We start from the raw sequence: 23,311 nt of genomic DNA on the forward strand, positions 1-23,311 counted from the left end.
ATTTTATTTTATTTTTTTCAACGTTTATTTATTTTTGGGACAGAGAGAGACAGAGCATGAACAGGGGAGGGGCAGAGAGAGAGGGAGACACAGAATCGGAAACAGGCTCCAGGCTCTGAGCCATCAGCCCAGAGCCCGACGCGGGGCTCAAACTCATGGACCGCGAGATCGTGACCTGGCTGAAGTCGGACGCTTAACCGACTGCGCCACCCAGGCGCCCCTAATGTTTATTTTTGAGACGGAGAGAGAGAGAGAGATATTAGAGAGAGAGAGGGAGAGAGAACGAATGGGGGAGGGGCAGAGAGAGAGGGAGACACAGAATGGGAGGCAGGCTCCAGGTTCTGAGCTGTCGGCACAGAGCCAGAAATAGGTCTCAAACTCATGAACTGTGAGATCATGACCTGAGCCAGGAGTCGGAGGCTTAACTGACTGAGCCACCCGGATGCCCCCCCAAAACTCTTTTTTTTTTTTTTAAGGCATCACGCTATATACATTTTTCCTTTGGACTAATAGGCTGAATTTCTTGCAGTGGTTTCAGGTTTACAGAAAACTTGAGCAGAAAAAGCTCCTGTAACAGCGCTCCGACCGGCCTTAAGGGACAACTTGCTTCTTCAAGCTTCTGCGCTCCTCGCTTGCTGACCTAAGTCCCTTGGTCTGTGGCAGAACTCAGTTTCCCTGAAACTTGCAGACCACCAGGCTCGAGGAGAGAAGGACAGAACTTTCCCAGGCATGAGGCTGACCAAAAACAGCTGTCGCGGACACCAGCAGTTCTGCTCAGGGGCGTGTCGGAGTACAAGTCACCGCCCGGACACCTGCTTCTCCTGCCCACAGCCCCCCTCCCTCTTCCCCTGCCTTCCCCTTTAAAACCCTCTGGCTTGGCCTGGACAGGGAAGATGGTCTTCGAGACGTCAGTCTACCACCTTCCCGGGTTGCCGGCTCCCTGAATAACACAACCCTCCCTTTCCCCCCATGATGGGTCTCCTGAGTATCGATTTTTGAGCAATGAGCCGCCGAACCCGAGTGCGAAACCGATTCTCTGTCCAGTAACAGATTGCGGCGAACAGCCAGGAGCTGTGTGTCTGACTCTCCAGCGCCCCGGGGACTCCCCGAGACGAGCAGGAGGCCCACCTGTGCGTTTCCTGAGCTGGTGGCTGTCACAGTCGGAGCCAGCTGCTGGTGGCCAGCCGACCCAGCGGGACCCCTCACTATCTCGGAGGAAAAAGCACCCCACGCTGCTGGGCCACCTCCTTATGAGGCTCAAACTGAAGCACCTCCCAGATCAGCTTTAGGGGGCCTAGGGCTCCCCTGGACTTAAAGCTCCAACCTCAGATTAGCCCACAAGGGGCCCCGGAGAAACTGACAGGAGTACGCGGATGGGCTTTTGAGCGGACACAGGTGCAACATACTAGGTATCAGAGCTAATTCAAGGTTGTTGGTTTAATTAAAACAGACATGTTTTTGGAGGTATCGGCATCAAATATAATTCAGATAATCAGCTTTTATTCGACCTGAATTTATTAAATTCATGTTGATTCTGTTACAACTTACCAGCAAAAAGGACTTAAAAGGATGATTTTTGTCTGTCTCAGGAAGTTTTCCCGGGGAATTAAGAACAAGTACATTAAGGTTTTTGAAATGTTTACTTATTTATTTTGAGAGAGAGAGAGAAAATAAACAAGGGAGGGGCAGAGAGAGAGAGAACACAGCAGGGGAGGGGCAGAGAGAGAATCCCAAGTAGCCTCCACACTCAGCACAGAGCCCATCGAGGGGCTTGGTCTCAAGACCGTGAGATCATAACCTGAGCCGAAATCAAGAGTCAAGGACGCTTAACCGAATGAGCCACCCCGATGCCCCATAAACAAAGTTTTAAAAAAGAGTTTATAGCTAAACATTTTTTATTTTTATTTTATTTTATTTTAATTTTTTTTTTTTCAACGTTTATTTATTTTTGGGACAGAGAGAGACAGAGCATGAACGGGGGAGGGGCAGAGAGAGAGGGAGACACAGAATCGGAAACAGGCTCCAGGCTCTGAGCCATCAGCCCAGAGCCCGACGCGGGGCTCGAACTCACGGACCGCGAGATCGTGACCTGGCTGAAGTCGGACGCTCAACCGACTGCGCCACCCAGGCGCCCCTAGCTAAACATTTTTTAAAAGAGATTTTGCTTTTAAGTAATCTCTACCCCCAACTTGGGGCTCAAACTCGTAGCCCTGAGATCAAGAGTCACATGTTCCATCTACTGAGCCAGCCAGGGGCCCCTATCTATAAACTTTTATCTATCTAAAACTTTACAGTTTTAGGGGCGCCTGGGTGGCGCAGTCGGTTAAGCGTCCGACTTCAGCCAGGTCACGATCTCGCGGTCCGTGAGTTCGAGCCCCGCGTCGGGCTCTGGGCTGATGGCTCAGAGCCTGGAGCCTGTTTCCGATTCTGTGTCTCCCTCTCTCTCTGCCCCTCCCCCGTTCATGCTCTGTCTCTCTCTGTCCCAAAAAAATAAATAAACGTTAAAAAAAAAAAATTTAAAACTTTACAGTTTTGCCAGGTTAAATGGTAAATTGGATTGGGGTGCCCGGGGGGCTCAGTCGGTTGAGCGACCGACTTCAGCTAAGGTCATGATCTCGCGGTTTGTGGGTTTGAGCCCCACGTCGGGCTCTGTGCTGACAGCTCGGAGCCTGGAGCCTGTTTCGGATTCTGTGTCTCCCCCTCTCTCTGCCCCTCCCCTGCTCATGCTCTCTCTGTCTCTCAATAATAAATAAACGTTAAAAAAAGTTTAAAAAAAATGATAAATTGGATTGAATTCATTGGATCTCTAAGTCTTTTCCAGATAAGATAAAAGACCGAAACATTAATTACTGAATGTCGGTTTTTCTGCTTTTAGCCTCTTAACTGTAGGGGAACTAAAGGTACTTGGGTCCAGGGGTGCCTGGGTGGCTCAGTCGGTTGAGCGTCTGACTTCGGCTCAGGTCATGATCTCATGGTTCAGGGGATGGAGCCTGATGTCCAGCTCTGAGCTGACAGTGAGGAGCCTGCTTGGGATTCTCCCCTTCTCCCTCTCTCTCTGCCCCTCCCCCACTCACACTAAGACTGGAAAACATTAGCTTTAAAAATACACTGGTCTAACATTAAATTTTGGTTTTTCTCTCTCTGATAAAAATACAGGATTTTTTTGGATTGTTGGTCTGCCCTTGATGAGAAACTCTAAAGCTTTTTTTTTAATCTTCCCAGAAAAACAAGGTTTCTGTATTTGTTTCTACTGAGCCCTTGATTACTTAATAAAACTGAATCTTATCAATATTTTTTTTTTAATTTTTTTTTTTCAACGTTTATTTATTTTTGGGACAGAGAGAGACAGAGCATGGACGGGGGAGGGGCAGAGAGAGAGGGAGACACAGCATCGGAAACAGGCTCCAGGCTCTGAGCCATCAGCCCAGAGCCCGACGCGGGGCTCGAACTCACGGACCGCGAGATCGTGACCTGGCTGAAGTCGGACGCTCAACCGACTGCGCCACCCAGGCGCCCCTGAATCTTATCAATATTAAAGGAGCTAAGTTTTGCCAACAACTATATACCCTTGTTATTTGCCTTTCAAATCTCTCGTTGCCGCCTTGGTTAAATAAATATTTAAATATTAGGTTTTATAGTAGTCTGTAATCCTACTTAGGCCCGTGCTTTCAAACCTTTTGATATTTGTAACAAATTTCCCCCAAATTCAAGTTCTAAATAAAGTCTTTTTAACTAATTAGGGTTGTTCATTGGATTTGTGAGGCACATGGGAAGCAATGTCAAACAAACATTGGTAAACCTTTTTGGTTACATTACATGGGCAAAAGCCATGACTGTTCCAGAAATTAGATAAAATTCCTAAAATTAAAAAAAAATTTTTTTAATGTTTCTTTGTTTTTGAGACAGAGAGAGACAAAGCACGAGCAGGGGAGGGGAAGAGAGAGAGGGAGACACAGAATCCGAAACAGGATCCAGGCTCTGAGCTGTCAGCACAGAGCCCGACGCGGGGCTTGAACTCACGGACCGCGAGATCGTGACCTGAGCCGAAGTCGGACGCTCAACCAACTGAGCCACCCAGGTGCCCCAAAATTCCTAAAATTTTAATATGTCCTGGCATGATGTCACCACTTAGAGTTCTAATTATGAAAGTGTTGTGTGTCACAAAAAGAACCAACTTTCCTTGTCAACTGCATCAGAATAAACTCTCATCAGATTTTTAACTGTAGCAAGATTCTCGCACACGGAGTTGTGACACCGAGGCTTTTCTTTCCAGGAAGCGACTTTATTCTTGCCGGCCCTGCTCAGTTGGGTTCGTACCCAAAGAACTGAGCCCCGGATGCCACGTGGGGTAGTTTTTAAAATATATTTTCTGCTTCCTTGTCTCCCATATAGGATAACACAGAATACACGTAGTCTGATTAAGTGGTCTCACGTTGCAAGGTCATGAGGGATGTTGTCACGTTCACGTATAGCCGGGTTACCTTGAGGTTGGTTTTGTTTTGTTTTGTTTTGTTTTTATTTATTTATTTTTTTAAATTATTTTTTTTTCAACGTTTATTTTATTTTTGGGACAGAGAGAGACAGAGCATGAACGGGGGAGGGGCAGAGAGAGAGGGAGACACAGAATCGGAAACAGGCTCCAGGCTCCGAGCCATCAGCCCAGAGCCTGACACGGGGCCCGAACTCCCGGACCGCGAGATCATGACCTGGCTGAAGTCAAACACTTAACCGACTGCGCCACCCAGGCGCCCCGGTTTTGTTTTGTTTTTAATTTTCCCCTTTCCTTGGGGAGGGGACTCTACCACATAACCAGGGCCATTTTTTGAGTCTCCTGCCATTTACAGTTATTGTTCTGATGCTCTTGCAAACTATGTTTCAGCTTCAAGGAAATTCACGAACACAACTTTTAACACATACAGGTGTCCGATATCCTTAAGGTCAGAAAACTAAACTAAGCATTTCTAGAACTAATAGAAAAGCTCCACTCAGAACAAGAATGAACAACACGGGACTGACTGCATGGAGGTAGAGGACTAGAGTTTCTTACGATTCTTGTTTGAAACGTTGCTGGTTCTCTAATGTTTGTGTCACGGGAGGGTGGGCGAGATGCTGGTCCTTGTCTCACGGAGTGGAAGAATGAATCTCCAGCACGACAGCGATGGAGTTTGAGAGAAAGTATGAAGCTCTCAAGAGTGCGGAAGGTCCCGATGGGGTAGCCACTGAGGATTTCTGCCCCTGACTTTTTACTGGGACCTTATCAGAAAGTTTGTGAGACTCCACTCATGGCATCTAGCCCAGGCGGGTCCGGAATACGTTTATCCTCCCCCCCCCCCAAACCCTGCAGCCTGCCGCCCAGGGGTCCCTGATCTCGCCCTGCCTAATGTTGACCTTTTCCCCTATTCATTTGCACTTCCAGATTTAAGGAAGCCTTTTCTCCTAAGATAGCCACGACTTCCAGAAATTTGACAAAATATTCTTTTGTAAAGAAATGGAAACATTTATCTTTTCTCCCTGCCTGAACCTTCCAGAAGTCGGAAACTCTCAACGAGTGTTCTTTCTTCCATGACAAGCATGAGGCTTTGACTGGAATGTCCTATTTGAGAGAGATGTGCACAGACTCAGATATGGCCTGACAGTTTTAAGGAACAAAGGTTCACTTGGAGCCAATGGAGCCCCTTGGAAATGTTAGCCTCCTACCTTACTTCCAGAGTTGTCAACAGCCTTACCAGGTGCGTAAAGGATGTCACTTCCTGGTGGATACAGGAACCTCGGGAAATTTTGGAGGACCTCACGAAGAGAGGAATTCACCTAAATCTACCGGTGTTACAGGTGAATCAGACGGCAAATATTTGGCTCGGCTCTTGGCCTTAACGTTGTTAAAGGCTCAATCTGAAATTCTTTATAAAAAGTTCAGCAGAGCAGATTAAAAGGAAAAAAAAAAAAACAACCCATAGGGTCAATCACTATTCTTCCTGTGCTTATGTAAATAATTAAACCTGGACTTATTTTACAAACATATTAGTATTAATTTGGCTATCTTTAATAGGAATGAGGGTGACTTTAGAGAAAAAGATTATGTTTCAATAACACCGTGGATGTTAGATCCTGGTTCTGGCTGATCATCTTTGAGTGTTTGTTGTTTGCCTATAAAACCGGGCTGCATCCTGAATTCTTTTGGTTGCTGCTAGCAGGCTGTGCGAGAAAGACGCCATATTGATTAGCAATGTTTGCCATGAGCACGGGGCAAGGTTAGCAATGTCTGCATTGAGCAGCGCCCCCTGCCACTTTTGGGGGTGCGACATGGCCTTAGCTGGTACCTCTTTCCACCTGGTGGCAGCTGGCTGATTTGTAGGAAAAACAGATGGACGTTAGGGCAGCGGTTTGCAAAGTCACCATGGGTGTGGGAAGCAGAAGGCCATAAGGCGTCAACCAGGAAGTAGGTTGGAATGTACACCTTGTCCCCAGGGCGCAGGAGAGTCTGGGGGTGGGGTGGCAGGGAGAGCATGGGTAGTTTGAAAAGAAAATCTCCCCAGGTGATTCTAACATGCCTACTTCTTCCCCAGGATTGAGAACCCCCCTTTTGGGGGGGGAAGAAAAAGCTTCTAACATGGCCTGGATGGAACTGGATGACTCCTTCTGGGAAGTAACCAACATTCCCGATAAATTGGTTCAACACTTTCGGGATAGATCATAGGGAGATTAATCATCCTTCTGGGAAGTTAGTTACCTCCTCAGCTCACTTTTAGGACCACCGAAGGCTATCTGTGAAGGCTCCTTGTAGGATGGAAGGTTCTAGAACACAAAGGAGGCGTTTGATGATCGGTGATAGTATGAGCCACTGTGTTAAGGACACTGTGCCGGGAGTCCCATGAAACAGCTTCTTTCCTGGCACTGCTGTCGTGAGCCGTTGGGTGTGTTATTCCCTTTCCCAGGCTTTGGGTAATTCCTCTGTGAGATAAGTGAGTTGATTGGACTAGGCTAGGCCCTGGCCCAACTCTGTCGTCTCTTTGGGCATGATCTGATTCCACGTGACCTTGGAATTTTCCCAAGGTTGGGCTAGGAGAGACAAGAGGAGGGTTTGGGTACCAGGGAACAGCATTCAGCCATCATGGCCAGAAACCACATCTGCCTCGTCCACTGCTGTGTCCCCAAGGGCTGGAACGTAGCAGATACTCACTAAATACTGACTCTCCCAGTAGCATCATGGGTCCTGACGGAGAGGAAGCACTTCCGGAAGCCAGAAAGGAAAACCCCAGGCCAGCCAGCTTTCCTGGGTATTCCTACTTTATTTTTTGGCTACATCATCACTAAGAAAGGCAGTGGGAGGTTCTGCATGCACTGGAGGGCGTGTGTGGATTCTAGGCAGGGAAGTGGTTACATTTGTCGGGGACAGCGTGCACCCAGACCGGGGACACCATGAGCTCGCTGCATGCCGATTCCAGCGCCCACACCAGCGTCGGGCTTGAGCAACACAGCCAGCATGCTTTCTCCTAAGGGCGACCGTGGGAAGGAGGTGGGCTGAGAGTGGGTGCCACGGGGACTGACAGAGAGACAGGGTCAGGGGGCACGATGGCAGCGAGGAAGCTGTCGGCCATCTTGGGGAAGGGGAAGAGCCATCTCGATGTTTAGAAAATGGTTATTCGAGGCGAGAAACCAGAGTCTTCCGATGAGTTTGTGCAGGGAGCTGGGGGTGGAGGCATTGAATGGAGAGGTTCAAAGGTGCGTCTGGAGAAAGGGAGGGCGTTAGTGTCTATCTGGTGATGTCTATAGATGATGGTGGGCGGTGAGACCGAAGGAGGTGATTTCCACAGGGGTAGACAAGGGAAACGGGGGGGGGGGGAAGCACAAGCCTTTCTCGTGGGGCAAGAAAGACTGCCTGGCCCCAGCCTCAAATTTATAGCGTTCATTCTCATTGCTTTTTTCCTCCTTTCCATTATTATTATTTTTTTTTTGGGGGGGGGGGAGACCGACCGATTCATGATGGGACAATGGCCTTTGGCATCAGGATCTGTCACTCTCGAAAGCTTTCCATTCATGATGGTGTTTTCTTCCCCTGACAAACTTGGTGAAGAAAGGGCAAGAGACACAGAGACTGAGACAGAGCCACAGACAGAGAGATTCAAGGTGATTCTGAGTGAGAGACAGGATCCCAGAGATGCAGAGAGTCAGCGAGTGCTAAGGACGCAGTCGTGTGTTCCTTTAACTGACGGCAGAGGGGGGAGGAAGGCTGGGGGCTTTGGAGAGGTCCCCTGCCCCCAGAGCTCTGGTTTCTAAATGCCTTTGGCACCGACTTGGGGAGCCCAGGGGCTGAGGAAGCCCTCTACAGGAGGTCTACACAGCTCCCGGGACGTCGCCAGCAGCTGGCCCAGCCCAAGGACACCCGGCCCTGCGGGCAGGAGTGGAAGTTTTGAGAAGCACGGCCCAACTGGGACTTCCAGGCTGCGCCAGTTTGGGTCAAGCTGGTGAGGGGCGAGGCTGGGTGAAGCCCTTGGAGAGAGAGAAAGGAGGAGGGGAGAGAGATGGACAGGGAAGGAGGAGCGTGAGGAGGTGAGAGAGTTTGGTGGGGTGTAGGGCCCGGGAGAGGGGAAGAGAGGTCGAGGGACAGGGTGGGGGCGCTAGAGAAAGGGTGTTGGGTTTTGCTAGGAAGGAAGTGGGGGGGCATCCTGAAAGAGGAGGCTACCGGATCCCATTGGGTGTTCCATGCGCCCATTTCTTGATGCATCTGGAGCCCGGGGGGCGTGTTCCTCGTCACCGGGGAGTTTAAACCCAGTGGTCTGTTTTCCTGGCCATCGGCGGGGGACGGGTAATGCTGTGGAGGGGCAGCCTGGCCTGGATGCTCTGTTTCTGCCCCAGTGCTGGTCCTCACAGCCTTGTCCGGGTCTGCTGACAACTGAGGATATGCGCAGACACGACACAGGAAATGCAAGTTGTGTGTGTGTGTGTGTGTGTGTGTGTGTGTTCGAGGCTAGGAGGGTCTAAAAACAGTTCTAAATGACGAGGAACCTTTGCCGTTTACCCAGAGAGGTCATTAAATTCCAGCCTCCTTGTCAAAATCGCCCCATCCCTCTCCCTGCTGCCCCATCCTAGAGGGACCAGAGAGGGGCTGCACTCAGGGCCCGCACCACAGCATCGCAGAGGGAGGGAGGAGAAGGTCTTTGGCAGTGGTGCCCAAGGTGGGGGGGGGCACCTCAAAGGCAGGTGCAGGGAGGGGAGGGGCGGAGGAGGCAGAGAGAAGAGGGACCAGAGTGCAAAGGGCAGCTGGGGTAGGCGGGTGGGTGAGCTGGCATGGGGGTGGGGCGTGGAGCTGGGGACCTGGCGGGGGGCATCCTAATCGCTCGACACGTGGTTCTCATTCTGTAGCTGGTGCCAACGCTCAATCTTCTTGTCCTTGTTTTTCAGACACTCGTACCAGTGTTTTAAGCGCTCTCCCTTGGCTGAGATCCCCAGCTGGCAGCCTCCTGGAGGACGAGATAGGGAGACAGGAGCAGGCAGTCAGAGCGGAGAGATGCGTGGGACTCTCACTCTGGACCCAAGTGTCTAGCTGGGGAAAAACTGCCACCGAGAAGTGACCCCTCCAGCAACCTGGGATCCTTCTCTGTGGGGGGCTGTCGTAATGACGCTGTGGTTACTGCTGGCCTTCTCTGCCTGTGCGCCAGCTCCTCAGGATCCTGCCATGGCTCCCTATTGTAGCATCAGGTCATAGCTTCGCGACCTCATCTTTAAAGACCTTCTGTGAGCGACCACCCCGCCCGGCGAAACTTCTCCCCACTCCTTCTGGGTACTCCACACCGTTGCCTATGCTGTGGCCTTTGCCCGGGGCCCCCTCCCTTGCCCCATGTTTACCGGTTGTTCTTCCTCATCATTTGAAGGGATGCTGGGAAAATTAGAACCTTCCTCCACGACTTGCAAACAGATCAAGGAGACTTCCTTTGCGCCCTGTTTTCTGAGGCCACAGACCCCACTCTCCTCTGTGATTCGATTATGCACTAAAGATGATTTGTGCAGCACATAACCAATCGTGACCCAATCGCCCAGCTCTGTAAGCCCTTTCCTGTGAAAGCATCCCCACGTTGGACCCAAACCAGTACCATGGGTCCTGACTTGGTGTTTGGGCAATGTGGCCACAAAAGACAAAGAATGCCCTGACCCAACCCCCCCCCCCTCCACCGCCCCCCTCCCCAAGAGAAGCCTGGGTAAGGCTCTTCTCTCCCCGGAGGATGGGGAGATCTGGGAGCTGGGAGCACTCACCAATGTAATCGTTGGATTTTCCAATGTCGTAGTCCCAGACCGAGATGTCCAGGGACTTCTTCGCCAGGTCACTATGTTTGATGTCATAGAAGAACTCCTGGTTGCAGCAGAGGGAAGACAGGTGAGTGAGAGGGTCCTGAGCCCTTAGAATCAGAAGCTAAGAGGCTGAGCCCTAAGGGTTTGTGGACCAACGGGAGGCCCTAGAACTGGGCATCTGGGAGCAAGGGGGCCCTCCTGCTCGAGCCTTTACCCCAGGCCTGACAATCCCCTTTCAACAAACACTCTGTATAATGAAGTCCCTCAAGCCCTGTAGCTCTCGTTTCAATGACTCTCTGTTTGAAACAGGAAGGCTGATGGGGCTTTTCTAAGAGAGTTGCTCCTGGCCAAGTTTACTTGAAGGCAGATGGCCCGTGAAATCAGTCCTTCCATTCTGGTAGCTTCTGAAGTGGGTTTCCCTTTCACTCCATCATTTAGAGATTAAGGATAGTCGAGGGCCCTGAGGCTAACGTGAGGGACAGGTGCTTAGGTTTCCAGATAATCTGACTTTTATGTAACGTTTCTGCCTAACTATAAAATTCATTCACATTCACCATTAAAACAAACAAGGAAGCTAAAATAAAATAAAACCTAAACACCAAAACTTGCAGTCTAACCACCCAAGAATAGCCACTGTCACCATTCCCCGTGTGTGACCACATTAAAGTATGTTTTTAAAAGTTAATATGAATATTCATTTGAGTATTATATTATATGAAACATTTGAATACTCTATGAAATATAAAATAAATATACTGCACTATGGCCTTCTTTTCCCATTTTGTAACATATGATAAAAACCAGCTCAGCGGGGCGCCTGGGTGGCTCAGTCAGTTAAGGGTCCGACTTCGGCTCAGGTCAGGATCTCACAGTTCGTGAGTTCAAGCCCCGTGTCGGGCTCTGTGCTGACAGTTCAGAGCCTGGAGCCTGCTTCGGATTCTGTGTGTGTCTCTCTCTCTGCCCCTTCCCTGCTCATGCTGTGTCTCTCTCTGTCTCAAAAATAAATAAACATTAAAAAAAATTAAAAGAAAAAAAACAGCTTAGCATGTTAGCAAATCTTTTTCTGCATCACCATTTTAATGGCTTCATTTAATGGTTGTGTGGCTGTTCCTTAACCTAATGCCCAACAGTTGAGTATTTAGGTTGTTTCCAACTTTCCACGCCGTTAATGATATGAGAAAAGGCAAACTGCAACTAAGTCATTGCGTACATCTATGACAGTTTACTTAGGATAAATTCCGAGAAATGTCTTTCCGAGTTTGTAAAATTTTAAGATAGAGAGCAGTGGGCGTATTCTGTGATGTCATCTGTGATCAATAAGAAAGCAAGCCACAGGGGCACCTGGGTGGCTCAGTCGGTTGGGCGGCCGACTTCGGCTCAGGTCATGATCTCGCGGTCCGTGAGTTCGAGCCCCGCGTCGGGCTGTGTGCTGACAGCTCAGAGCCTGGAGCCTGTTTCAGATTCTGTGTCTCCCTCTCTCTTTGACCCTCCCCTGTTCATGCTCTGTCTCAAAAATAAACGTTAAAAAAAAAATTAAAAAAGAAAAGAAAAGAAAAGAAAGCAAGCCACATACGTATTTGTTTTGTATACTTATAAATTCTGGAAACGGATAATGTACAGTTACTTTGGAAGAAGACAAGTAGTTGATAGAGGCTGGGAAAGGAGGAGGATTTTGACTGGATACCTTGGGTCCTTTAGGAATTTTCAAATATGTAACTATATTACCTGTTCCCCGAATAAATGGAATTTAAACTTAAAAACTGTAAGGCTTTTGGAGTAGTTTCACAAACATCCCTTGGGAAGTCAGACTGGTTTGCTCTCGTGCGCATGGCGTGTACCTTTCCCCACAGGCTCACCAACACCCGTGTCAACATTTTACGGTATTTTTATGCCAGTTTGTGATGAGTATGGTGTCTGGCCTTGTCTCACACTTTATTGTTGATGAGGCTTATTGGCTGTCTGGATTTCGTCTTCAGTGACTTGTTCAGACTCCAGGAGAGGGTAGGGCAGGTCGGCAACAGTTGCCAGTTGGTTCCTGACTCAAAATTCCCGAGTCTGAGTTGGGGTCCGGCTGAAAGAGGGGCCTGGGGACGGGGTGGGCTGAACTACTGGCCAGGGATGCTCTGAGCTCTGTTTACACAGAACATTCTCCGCGCACATGAATACAGGCACATGCATTTTTAAGAACAAAACAACACAAAACACCTGTACTGTAGTTTTCTTTCCCTGCTTTCCGACATCTGGGGAAAATCCATACTCGCGGGCTCTGACCCAACATCAGATCATTACATTCAACGCCTATTTCCGGGCGCCTACCATCTGACAAAACTGTCAACACATGATGCAGAGGGACAGGGTAAGACGCGGGGCAGGTAAAGCCTGGAAACACAGAGGAGAGCGTACCTGCATGGGTCACCACCCCAACTCCTGAGGGACGAGGAGGAGTTTGCCGGAAAGGAAAAGAGAGAGATGGGAGGCCAGAGAAAGGGAGCAGCGAGGACAAAGGCTACGAGACGTGCCAAGGACCCGTGTGAGGTCACTGTGACCTGAGAAGGGGCCTGCAGGTAGGGCAGCGGTGGGACGTGAGTTCGAAAGGGTCTGACCGTCACCCTGAGAGGCGGGGAGGCCGCTGCTGGGGGAAGCAACAGGGATGACAAATCCGGATCCATTCTTTAGAAAGCTCGTGTTTAGGTGGGCCAAACACCAGGGAGTGAGGCAAGAGTCTACTGCAACGGTCCAGACAGAAAACGCCAGACAAGTAACACTGAGACAACAGGAAGGAGCACGTTCCGAGGGTATGTAGACAGTGGCCTTGCGGGGACTTGATGCCCAGGATGGACATGGTGGGTGAGGGAGAAGAGGGAAGGGAGCGCCAACTGGGTGGACGGTAAAGGGCATCACTACCCCCATTTATTTCCTCAAATTTCAGCACCACAAACTATTAGAATTGGTAAAGACATTGGAGGTGATTTCCTTTCAATCTCTCTCCGAATGCAGCTTCTTCCTAATCCACAGGCTTTTGTCTTAGGCTTGATTCCCTCTGGTGACCAGGAACTCGTTACCTATCCTTTAGCTAATTCAAGTCGATCTGTGAGAAAAAGTTTTCTCGACGTGCTTTACAACGTCCTAGTAGGGAGCGTGCTCCTCTCTCGCATCTAGGAAATCTCTCAGAGCATGACAAAAATGGGGCAGCCTCACCTCATTAAATTCAGGATTCAAGGTTTTCTTCTTTATTTGAGTCTTGTGTTTGGCTTTCTTTCCCATGTCCGGTTTCAGCCAGCTGAGAGGAGACAGAAATGCTATTGTGGATGACGTTTAACGAGTAAGAGCAGACTCTTGATGACCCCAAAGGTGCCGTCCAGCGTCAGGAGAGTAAATGAACAAATCAGAAAGCGAATCAACATTAACAATGGCCAACGTGCATTGGAGCATCTACCGGGGACTGTGCTAAGGACCGTAGGTACATTTAACTCTCAACAAACCCTAGACGGTGGAGTTACGGTCACCTGTTTTACACACAAGGAAACTGAGCATCCAGAATTGAGACACGTGCCTCCGGTCACACAGCTGGGGACTTGACCCAGCTGTTGCCTATGGAGTCCACGTTCTTAGCCAGTACTTTCTCCCAAGGAATCAGATTGAAAGCCTAGACAGTGGTGACTGGAGTCTCACTATTACCCCTTAGACTGCCCCCAAGTCCTGGGGAGACGGTGACTGTGTAGACAGAAAGGAGAAGAAGCAAATCTGATTATAGTAAATCCTGCTCAAAACTGGTCGGCGGCTCCCCCTTCGACCTCAGGGTAAAATTCAAAATCCTTGATGTGGCCTTTAAGGCGCTGTATGATCGGGTCCGTGCCCCAGCCCAGCCTGGTCTTGCGCCATGCTCCTCACCCCACTCCCCATTCACTGTCCTTTCCACCCCGGGGCCTTTGCACATACCATTACCTCTGCCTAGAAGGCTCTTCCCCAGGGTAGGCACAATGCCTGGCACATAGTCGGTGCTCAACTAATTTCTTCTGGGCAAATAAATAAAATAGGCCAACAACTCTTGGGAGTGGGGATATTTGGATTCGGATTAAAGCTATCACTCGCTGTGCAACTTTGAACTTGACTGTAGCTCTGGCATACCCCAGTTGCCCAATCTCTAAAGAGGGCAAATGTTTTTTTTTTTTTTTTTTTCTTACTTACAGAAGGGTTTTGGAGGACAGTTTATTTTATTTATTTATTTCTATTGTTGACATATAATGTCCCATTAGTTTCAGGGGTACGACACAGTGACTGGACAAGTCTATGCTTCCACCGTGCTCACCAAACCTGTCACCATACGACACGACTGCAACACCATCGACTCTATTCCATACGCTGTACCTATGATCCCTGCGACTCGTCCATTCCATGACTGGAAGCCTGTACTCCCCCACAGCCCGTGAGGATAATTTTCTTCATCTATGAATTTTACTTTGTAATGTTTATTTATTTTTGAGGGAGAGAGACATACAGCACAAGTGGGGGAGGGGCAGGGAGCGAGGGAGGGAGACACAGAATCTGAAACAGGACCTACTGAGCCACCCAGGCGCCCCGAGGATACTTTTCAAGAAGGGACACAAAGTTGGTACTGAAAGTATGAGGTGCTGAGCAACGATAAAGATAAGATTGGGGCGCCTGGGGGGCTCAGTCGGTTGAGCGTCCAACTTCGGATCAGGTCACGATCTCACGGTTCGTGGGCTTGAGCCCTGCATCGGGCTCTGTGCTGACAGCTCAGAGCCTGGAGCCTGCTTTGGATTCTGTGTCTCCTCCTCTCTCTCTGCCCCACCCCCACTCACACACACACACACACTCTCTCTCTCTCTCTCTCTCTCAAAAAGAAACATTAAAAAAATTTTAAAGAGATAAAATCAATTCTGATTTTAAAAATCTTTATTTGGTCTTAAACCGATTAATGGCCTCCTTTTAGCTTTCCCACAATGGCCACCAGGGCAGCCGTTTTACTGGTGACCTCAGCAAGGCTCCTTCTTCTGCAGAGATTGGGCAGACGAGAGAAGGGGTAGTAGGGAGAATTATTTAAGAAAAACAATTTGCACGTGGCTGGGATGTAATGGAGGGCAGGCCAGTAGTCCATGAGCCAGTTTTCTCTGTTGGACCGTATGAGAAAATAAATGCCAATGACTCCCAGAAATCAAACTCATCCCTGACACGTGGGTTCTTCTGTTCACTAACTCCTCATTCGAAGAAAATCTGAAGCAAAGTCCACACTGAGTTTTAGCCATGACCTGAAGGGAAGCATTGCTTTCCATTATGAAAGGCAGTCAGTGGGAGGGAGCGTCTCCCAGGCTGGAGGGAACAATGAGCCCCCTTTGCCGTGAGTAGGAATAGTGGTGGTGGTGATTTATAACCACAATGGCACATATTTATGGAGCACTTACTACGTACCGGACCCCACGAAAACACATCTCTCAGATCTCCAACCGCAGGGGGCAAAATTGGCTGACAAGCTGCTGGGCTCTGATTTCACCCCGATGTTCCCACTGTGGCTGCGCTTGCCCTGGGCAGCTCCCGTACCTGGGCCGGCAGGGACAGGAGGCAGCCCCATTTCTGGGAGGTGCAGGGCTCCTCCGAGTGACTTTGCACTCCAGGATTCCCCACAGCCTGCGTCAAAACTTCCTCAGAACTGCACTTCAATCTTCGACTTTCCCTGCCCAACCGTCCCCCCTCCTCCCCACCTGTTTTCCTCTGACCCTCCTCTCACTCCCTCTCAAATCTTCTTCACAGGCATGTTCCCCAATAAATCTCTTGCACACCTCACTTAGTCTTGGTGTCTGCTCCTTGGAGGAGAGAACCTCATGGCCAACGTTACTCTTCCCGTTTTACAGATGAGGACATCGAGGGCCAGAGATGTGAAGGCACTAGCCAAAGGTCACACAGCTGGAGAACACTGAAGACTACTGGCTCTAAGATTCAAACCCAGGCAGTCTGGACCCAGAGCCCAGGCTTTCCACCATATCGACAGAAACACAACTTGCTTATAGTTACACAGCTAGCAGCTGGCAGAGATGGGAGAGGAACCCCACGTCTGATTCAGTGGTGGCCACGAGAATGCGCCGGGTGGACCTCCAGCCACAGCATAACTGACCTAGGCCCCAGCTGCTGCACTTGGAAATCCAGCCACGTTCGTGCCAAGACCCTGCTCCCAGCTGATGACTGAAGGTGGCAGGGCCCACTCCTAGGAGACATGGGACTCATCTGGCGGCTGATTTGGGCCTTGAGGACTGGGACGGTCTCGCTGAACTTGCATCTAGTATGCTTCCACTGGCTCCCACCTCCCCTCTCTGCTCTCGCACACACGGTGGCCTCTCCCACTCCCTCCCTGCTTTCCCTCACTCAGGCATTTCTCCTAGTGAACCTTTGTCTGTTGAATCCCATCTTGGCATCATTCCAGAGGACCTGGACTAACACAGCTAACACGTCTCTCTTACTCCCCATGGTGGCGATTACTGGAATAACCAAAGTCTAAGGCCTTTTCTTAGAGCATTTCCAGACTGCACCTGGGAAAAGCTGGAATTGCTTCTTCGGTGGTGAGGCTCTGGACTGCTGGAGGGATGTGTTGCTGATTCCAGGGGGCTCCAAAGGGGGTTACTGCAACTTGCCGACTGCCTCTCTCCCACTGGAGAGGACAGAGTCACAAAACTCCTCGTATGGGCGAGCGACACAACGGTCTGACTGTCTGAGACCCCAGACTCACACTCTAGCCAGTTCTGGACATCACCTCATTGTGTGACCCTGGGCACGCTCATTCCCTTCTCTGAGCCTCAACGTTCAATGATCTTGGGGAAATTCTCTAGGTTCTCCCTTTGCAACGATCTAGGACCCCGTCTGGGGTCCATTCACAGTCCCAATGACTCACAGCTTGACAAATGGATCTGAGTAGCCATTGGCATCCATGGCGGCCAGGTGCACGCAGCGTATGATGCCCACGATGAGGCCTCCCTGTTGTGTGCTGTACATGAGGGACACCAGGATCTTGCCGCGTTCCTCTATGTCACCAATTCGTTCCACCTGCTGTAGAAGAAGAGGGCACATGGGTCTAGGAAGGGGAGGGGGCCAGGCAACAGGACGGATGACTGGCAGGAGGGAGGAGCCTGTGGAAAGTAGGAGGCGCTGGCCCGCCCCAGCACGGTCAGCACCATGGACAGCAGATGCTCCCCAGTCTCCAGGGACCAGAAAGTCGGGCTAGCAATGAAGGCACCTGGGGGCCTGGGGCTTTACTCTGACTTAGACAAGGACAGAGCCCTGAGTGATTGGAGGTGGGGCTGGACCCTGGTTCCAGTCTGACTCTGAACTCAGATTTGCCTGAGTAAAACAGTTTTCTCACACTGTAGTCCCTGGGGCCCCATGAGGGAGCTGGGCAGAGGGCACAGATATGTAGCCCAACCCCAGCCCCAGCCAGCCTGTCCTAGGTCCCCATGGAGGGAGAGTGGCATTGCTTTAGTCCTGCAGAATTTTCCAGCAGAGCTTCTGCCAACAAGGCAGGGGAACTCAAGGGTGTGCCCCGGGTGTGAGAGGGTGGGCTTTCTTGGCCTTGGGGGCTCCAGACGGGAGGAGCATCCATTTGGTCTCATGTTCTAATGGGAAGGGGTACCTCTCTCATGGTACACCGACGGGCAAGTGGTTTTGGGGGAAAGAATAAGGATGGGGCTGGGAGGGAGAGAAAAGAGAATTGGCAGATCCTGACTGCGGCTTCAATACCCACTGAGTGCTCACCTCCTCCTCATAAAGGGCCATGCCTCGGGCTGACCCGGTGGTTCCAGCACGCTTCATCTTAGAGGAAAGAAACAGAAAGGAAAGATAACATGAGTCTATGAGGCTCATCTCCTTACACGGGAAGGATCGGAAACCCACATCCTTCCATTAGCAGCCAGAGCCACGAGGGTGAGTTCTCCAAACTTCTGTGGTCCTCCAGCTCCCCTTCATTCAGATAAAATTTATGTCATGTTAACCATTTGACAGACCACGTTAATGCACAATAGCCTATGATGCAGGTTGTATATTCCTATCCCATTTGACAGATGAGGACACTGAGGGTCAGAGTGGTTAAGCCGCTTGCCCGAGGTCACATAGCGAAGAAATGGCAGGGCACCCCACTCATAAAACAGGTAAGATTTCATCTGCTTTGGTAGAATTGACACAGGGGGCTTGGGGTCTGAACCACCAGGTACTTCTCCCCCCTTGGTTCCTAAGGTCCTTTTGTGGGATTCTAGGACTCTGGGGCACACAATGTGGAAACCACTGCCTAAATCCAACCTCCCCACTATGGAGATGAGGAAAACTGAGGTCCGGGGCGGGGGTGGGGGGAAGGGACAGCACTTGCGAGGCCCCTGCTCTTCGTGGGGCACGTGGGGGTAGCTGGCGGTGGGAAGGTTAAGGACAAAGAGCAAAAGATGTCCTGTGGCGGCTCCAGGCCCCTGCCTGTCCCCGGCACCTCTGTGCCTCCGGGGCTGGCTGCACCCCTCACAGCAAGATGGGCAGACTCGGGAGCAGATAAGCCAGGTGAGGGCCCGGCCCCTGTCCTGACCGGCTGGAGTCACTGAGTGAGGGATGGAGGAGGAGGCCTGAAGAACCAGCTGTTTCTAGGAAAAGAGCCAGAGCCAACTCTTCACTCTTCGGATGGTCTTTAATGATTTATTTGGAGCCTGGCCTTTGGGGCAAATTGCTTCTTGCAAATTTCCTTGCTCTGTCTTGTTCTTCTGCCTATGCTATAGAAACATGGTGCGGCACAAGGGATATTCCATCCTCGGGCTGGCCATCTGGTGGGAGGATGCTGTAGGACTTCCCCTCCCGCCCCCCCCACGGAGTCCTTGTGGGGAGCTGGCCACTGCCCAGGGGGAAGAGTCACACTGGTGGCTGCAGGAGAGCTAGGCTCTGGCCGGTGCGTGAGAGCACAGCCACTGACTTGTGGCATAACCTTGGCAGCTCGCTCCCCTCTGTGGGCCCAAGGTGGCCCATATGTAAAATGGGCAGGTTGTTTTGTCTTTAAAAATACAGAGTGCTGGGTCCCACCCTACCTCACTAAGTCAGGATCTCCAGGGAGATCCCCACGAATCATAGTTTAAGCTCTGGTTTAACATGTAGTTTAAACTCCGGTTTACAATTTGACAATACATTTCATATTAAAAAAAAGAAAAACCGGGTTAAAAATCTCCAGTTGAGAACTGTGTTTGCAGCCTCTGCTGTGCCAGTATCGCTCACTGCCTCCAGCCGTGCTCCAGCGGAAGGAGAAGGCAGGTAGGTAGGGAGGTCTCCGTGCCAGGGCGCATACAAAGCAGACTGCTCGAAAATGGGAGGGGGAAGCCTCAAGGAAGCCACAGGTTACAAAAGCTGCTTGCAAGAGTGCGCCCTCTACTGGAGGGTGAAGAAACCTCATCGTCACAGGCCTGGCCCTGTGGCCTTGGGTGAAATTAGACGTTATCAGAAGTCCACTGAACTTCTGATCCGCAAACTTCCTTTCCGGCATCTGGCGCGAGAAATTGCTCAGGACTGCAAAACAGATCTGCGCTTCCGGAGTGCAGCCATTAGACTTTGCAGGAGGCAGTGAGGCCTATCCTGCGGGCCTCTTTGAAGACGCTCCATGCCAAACGTGCAACATTGTGGCAAAAGACATCCAGCTAGTGCACCACACGCACGGAGAAAGTGCTTAAGAATCCACTATGATAGATAGCATTTGGAGGTGCCTCGGTGGGCTCCGTCGGTTAAGCACCTGACTCTTGATTCTGGATCATGATCTCAAGGTCGGTGAGTTGACCGTGCCGATTCTGCTTTGTCTCTCTCTCTGTCCCTCCCCTGCTCATACTCGTGTGCGCTCTCTCTCTCTCAAAACTATCTAAACATTACAGAAATTTTTTTTTCTTCCTGTTATTGGTGGCTCTGAACGTTAGGTACTTTTTTTTTTTTTTCCCATGGGAATCAAAAGTTACCTGAGTATATGATTGCAAGGGAAAAAACGGGGGACAGAAATCAGGTATTAACAGTTTCTCCATTTTCATTTGTATGTGAATTTTTAATACAAATGCAGAGACCTAAAGCGTTAATGCAAGTGAACATGTTTCAATGAACACGATTCAGCAGCTTCAACTTTATAACGATCTTAAATAAACCAGTTACATTTTTCTGGACAATGCCAGCATTTGGATTTTTTTTTTTTTTAAACAAGGAAATTTCTTATCGACGGCAGCTAAACGGTGTTTGTGGCTTTTTTTTTTTTTTTAAATCACGCGGTAGATTCCCTCCATTCACCATTCTGAGTTGTCCTACAAGTCCTACCTGTTTTTTAATGTCGTCGGTCCTCTGTGCTGTTCCTGTAAGTTTGCTACTAAAGTACACTGAACTACAGAAACAATTGAAAAAAATAAAAATCCCCAGTTGATTCCGAGGTATAGATTGCTATTCTCCAATCTCCAATTGGAGCGCCTTGGTTTGGTTCCTGTTTTTTCCCAAAAGGCAAGCAGCACATAGCAGTAACAGCTCCAATGCTCTATAGGTAGTCTCAGATTAAGCCTTTAAAGACCTTATGAAGTTCGTACTTGCTACATTAGTCCATTTTACAGATGAGAAAATTGAGGCCTAGAGAGGTCAAATCATTTGGCTCAGATTATACTAGAAGTGCCAGAGCCTGACTCTGGCTCCAGAGCCCATGTCTTAAGCACTATGCTACCCTGTCACCCACTGATCTGCGTGGTGCTTTATGAATTCGTGACCGACAAGGGGGTGAGGCAGTATTATTTTCTACAATAGCAACAGTTAATTTACAAGTGGCTATTAGACCCTAGGTTCTGTTCTGATTGTATGTATCACACAACCGTCCTATGGCGAAAGTCCTGTTAGGATGCCCATGTTGTAGACTAGAAAATCAGAGGCTCAGAATAGTTCAGACCCTTGGCCAAGGCCAGGGACCAGGGAAATGGCGGAGCCAGGCTTTGAACCCAGACGGGCCACACTGCTGCACCACACCGCCCTTCTCAATGTCACCGAGGAGGACGCGGACGTCAGAGAAGTGATTTTGGTACAGGGTTGAAGAGCCAGGATGCCATCCCGATGTTGTGACCTGAAATCCCCCTCCCACCTCCACTGTCGGGCACCCTGCAGATCTATCACCCCCTTTGCAGGCCCCAGAGGAAGGCCCCAGCCCCCAAACTCTTCTCCCCCATTGCACCCTCGAGGCAAAGGCGCTCACCGGGATCACCCGCTCCAGGCAGATGTTGAAGTTCTTTCTCTGGTTAGGCTTCAGTTTCTTGAGTGAGAATCTGGTCTCACCGATAAACTCGTTATGGCCAAATTTGTCCTCGTCACAGACAGAGATCCTGCAATCAACATAGGAAGGGGTGGGGAGAGAAAGAAGGGCCTATATTGAGCACCTACTATGTACCAAGAGCTGTGACTGATACTGACAAGGAATGTGTCGTGTGCATAGGAATATTTCAGTTTCCTATTTTTTGAGCACTAGGCCAGGTACTTTGTTTCTTCCTTATCACCGTGTAACTTACAAGCAGTAATGTGTACAAATCTTAAATTTATAACTTGCTGTGTTTTTGCATAGGTATACACTGATGTAACCACCACCCACCTCAAGATATAGAATGTTCTGGCTCCTGGAAGATCCTCAAGGTCCCTCCTTGTCATGACCTCCCTCAAAGATAAGCTTCATCTACATCTATAGGCATTTGTCGTTTTCCCTACTGTATAGTATTCCACTGTGAAACTATACCATAATACTTGTGCTACTGATGGGTATTTGCTTTTGATCCGTTTCTAGTTCTGAGCTTTTACGAAGAAAGCTGCTGCAATCAACTTTTTTTTTTTTTTTTAAAGGGGGGTGGCCTGGGTGACTCAGTCTTTAAGCATCCGACTCTTGGTTTCAGCTCAGGTCACGATCTCGCGGTTCGTGGGTTTGAGCCCCGCGTCGGGCTCTGTGCTGACAGCTCAGAGCCTGGGGCCTGCTTCGGATTCTGTGTCTCCCTCTCTCTCGGCCCCTTCCCTGCTCGCACTCTGTCTCCCTCACTCTCAAAAAGGAAGAAACATAAAAAAATGAAAGAGAAAACAGTGTTGTAATTAATCATCGGGGAAATGCAAAACCAGAATTGCGACACCACAGCACAGCCACCAGAATGGCCAAAAGGGAAATGTGTTGATGAGGATGGGGAGGACCCAGGACTCTCATGCACTGCTGTTAAGAGTGGCAACTGGTACAATCTCTTTGGGAAACTGGCAGTTTTCTGTTAAAGCTGAACGTGCACATACACTACAATTCAACCCTTACTCTCCTAGGAAGAAAAGCATGCACAATATGTGACTCGAATGTTCCCAGCCGTACTACTGTAATAGCCCCCCCAATGAAAACCAACCAAATGCCCCTCAGCAGTAGAACAGACACATAAAACTGTGGCATCATCACCCCAGGGGATACTAAATAGCGACAAAGCATCAACGATCTACAGACACAAGCAACAACTTGGGTGTATGTCACGAACATAGTATTAAGTGAAAGGAGACAGACACAAAGGGTCATGTTGTGCCATCCCGTTTATGTAAAGTACAAAACCTGACTGAGTTCGTTTGTCCTGTCAGAAGTCAGGACAGTGAATGCCCCGAGGGAGGGGTCCTCACTACGGGGACGGCGCTGGTGGGGCAGGGGTGGGATTGTCCTCTTCTTGGATCCTGATGTGTTCACGTGGTAAAAATTCATCAATCTGTGCAGTTTTTTTTTTTTATGTGTGCATTTTTCTAAGTGGATGTTACCCTGCAATAGAAATGTTTACTTAACCTAATAGTGTAGCTAGCTGGTGGGAATGTGTGTGGAACAGCCAAATTTGAAACGCTGTTTGTGCCATTTGTAAAATAAAACAAACCCCACAACGGCGGATACTATGAAGCAGGAAATGCCTGCTCACTTCGTTTCTATCCCAAGGAAACACCAGTGTGTATACACGTTGCATAAAGGATACTCGTTGCAACTTTGTTGGTAATAGAAGCTGGAAAC

The 23,311-nt window shown here is 49.7% G+C and overlaps 1 protein-coding gene across 6 annotated transcripts in view; it reads right to left on the reverse strand.

Annotated features, from left to right (window-relative positions):
* Positions 1 to 7,266: 7,266 nt before the first annotated feature.
* RPH3A (rabphilin 3A) overlaps positions 7,267 to 23,311 on the reverse strand; it is a 278,148-nt gene continuing 262,103 nt past the window's right edge. For 5 of the 6 annotated variants that reach the window (XM_040443834.1, XM_040443835.1, XM_040443833.1 and 2 more), the window contains 6 exons: positions 21,509 to 21,635; positions 18,043 to 18,099; positions 17,186 to 17,340; positions 13,483 to 13,564; positions 10,249 to 10,345; positions 7,267 to 9,458 (listed from right to left, as the gene is read on the reverse strand). In XM_040443834.1, coding sequence (XP_040299768.1) covers positions 9,328 to 9,458; positions 10,249 to 10,345; positions 13,483 to 13,564; positions 17,186 to 17,340; positions 18,043 to 18,099; positions 21,509 to 21,635 — 649 coding nt within the window. In that variant the 3' untranslated portion in view covers positions 7,267 to 9,327. The remainder of the gene's footprint in view (positions 9,459 to 10,248; positions 10,346 to 13,482; positions 13,565 to 17,185; positions 17,341 to 18,042; positions 18,100 to 21,508; positions 21,636 to 23,311) is intronic. The other variant, XM_040443831.1, reaches the window with a different exon arrangement.

This window comes from Herpailurus yagouaroundi, unplaced genomic scaffold (assembly GCF_014898765.1).
Source record: "Herpailurus yagouaroundi ecotype Mexico unplaced genomic scaffold, PumYag 191, whole genome shotgun sequence".
Classification (NCBI taxonomy): Eukaryota; Metazoa; Chordata; class Mammalia; order Carnivora; family Felidae; genus Herpailurus; species Herpailurus yagouaroundi.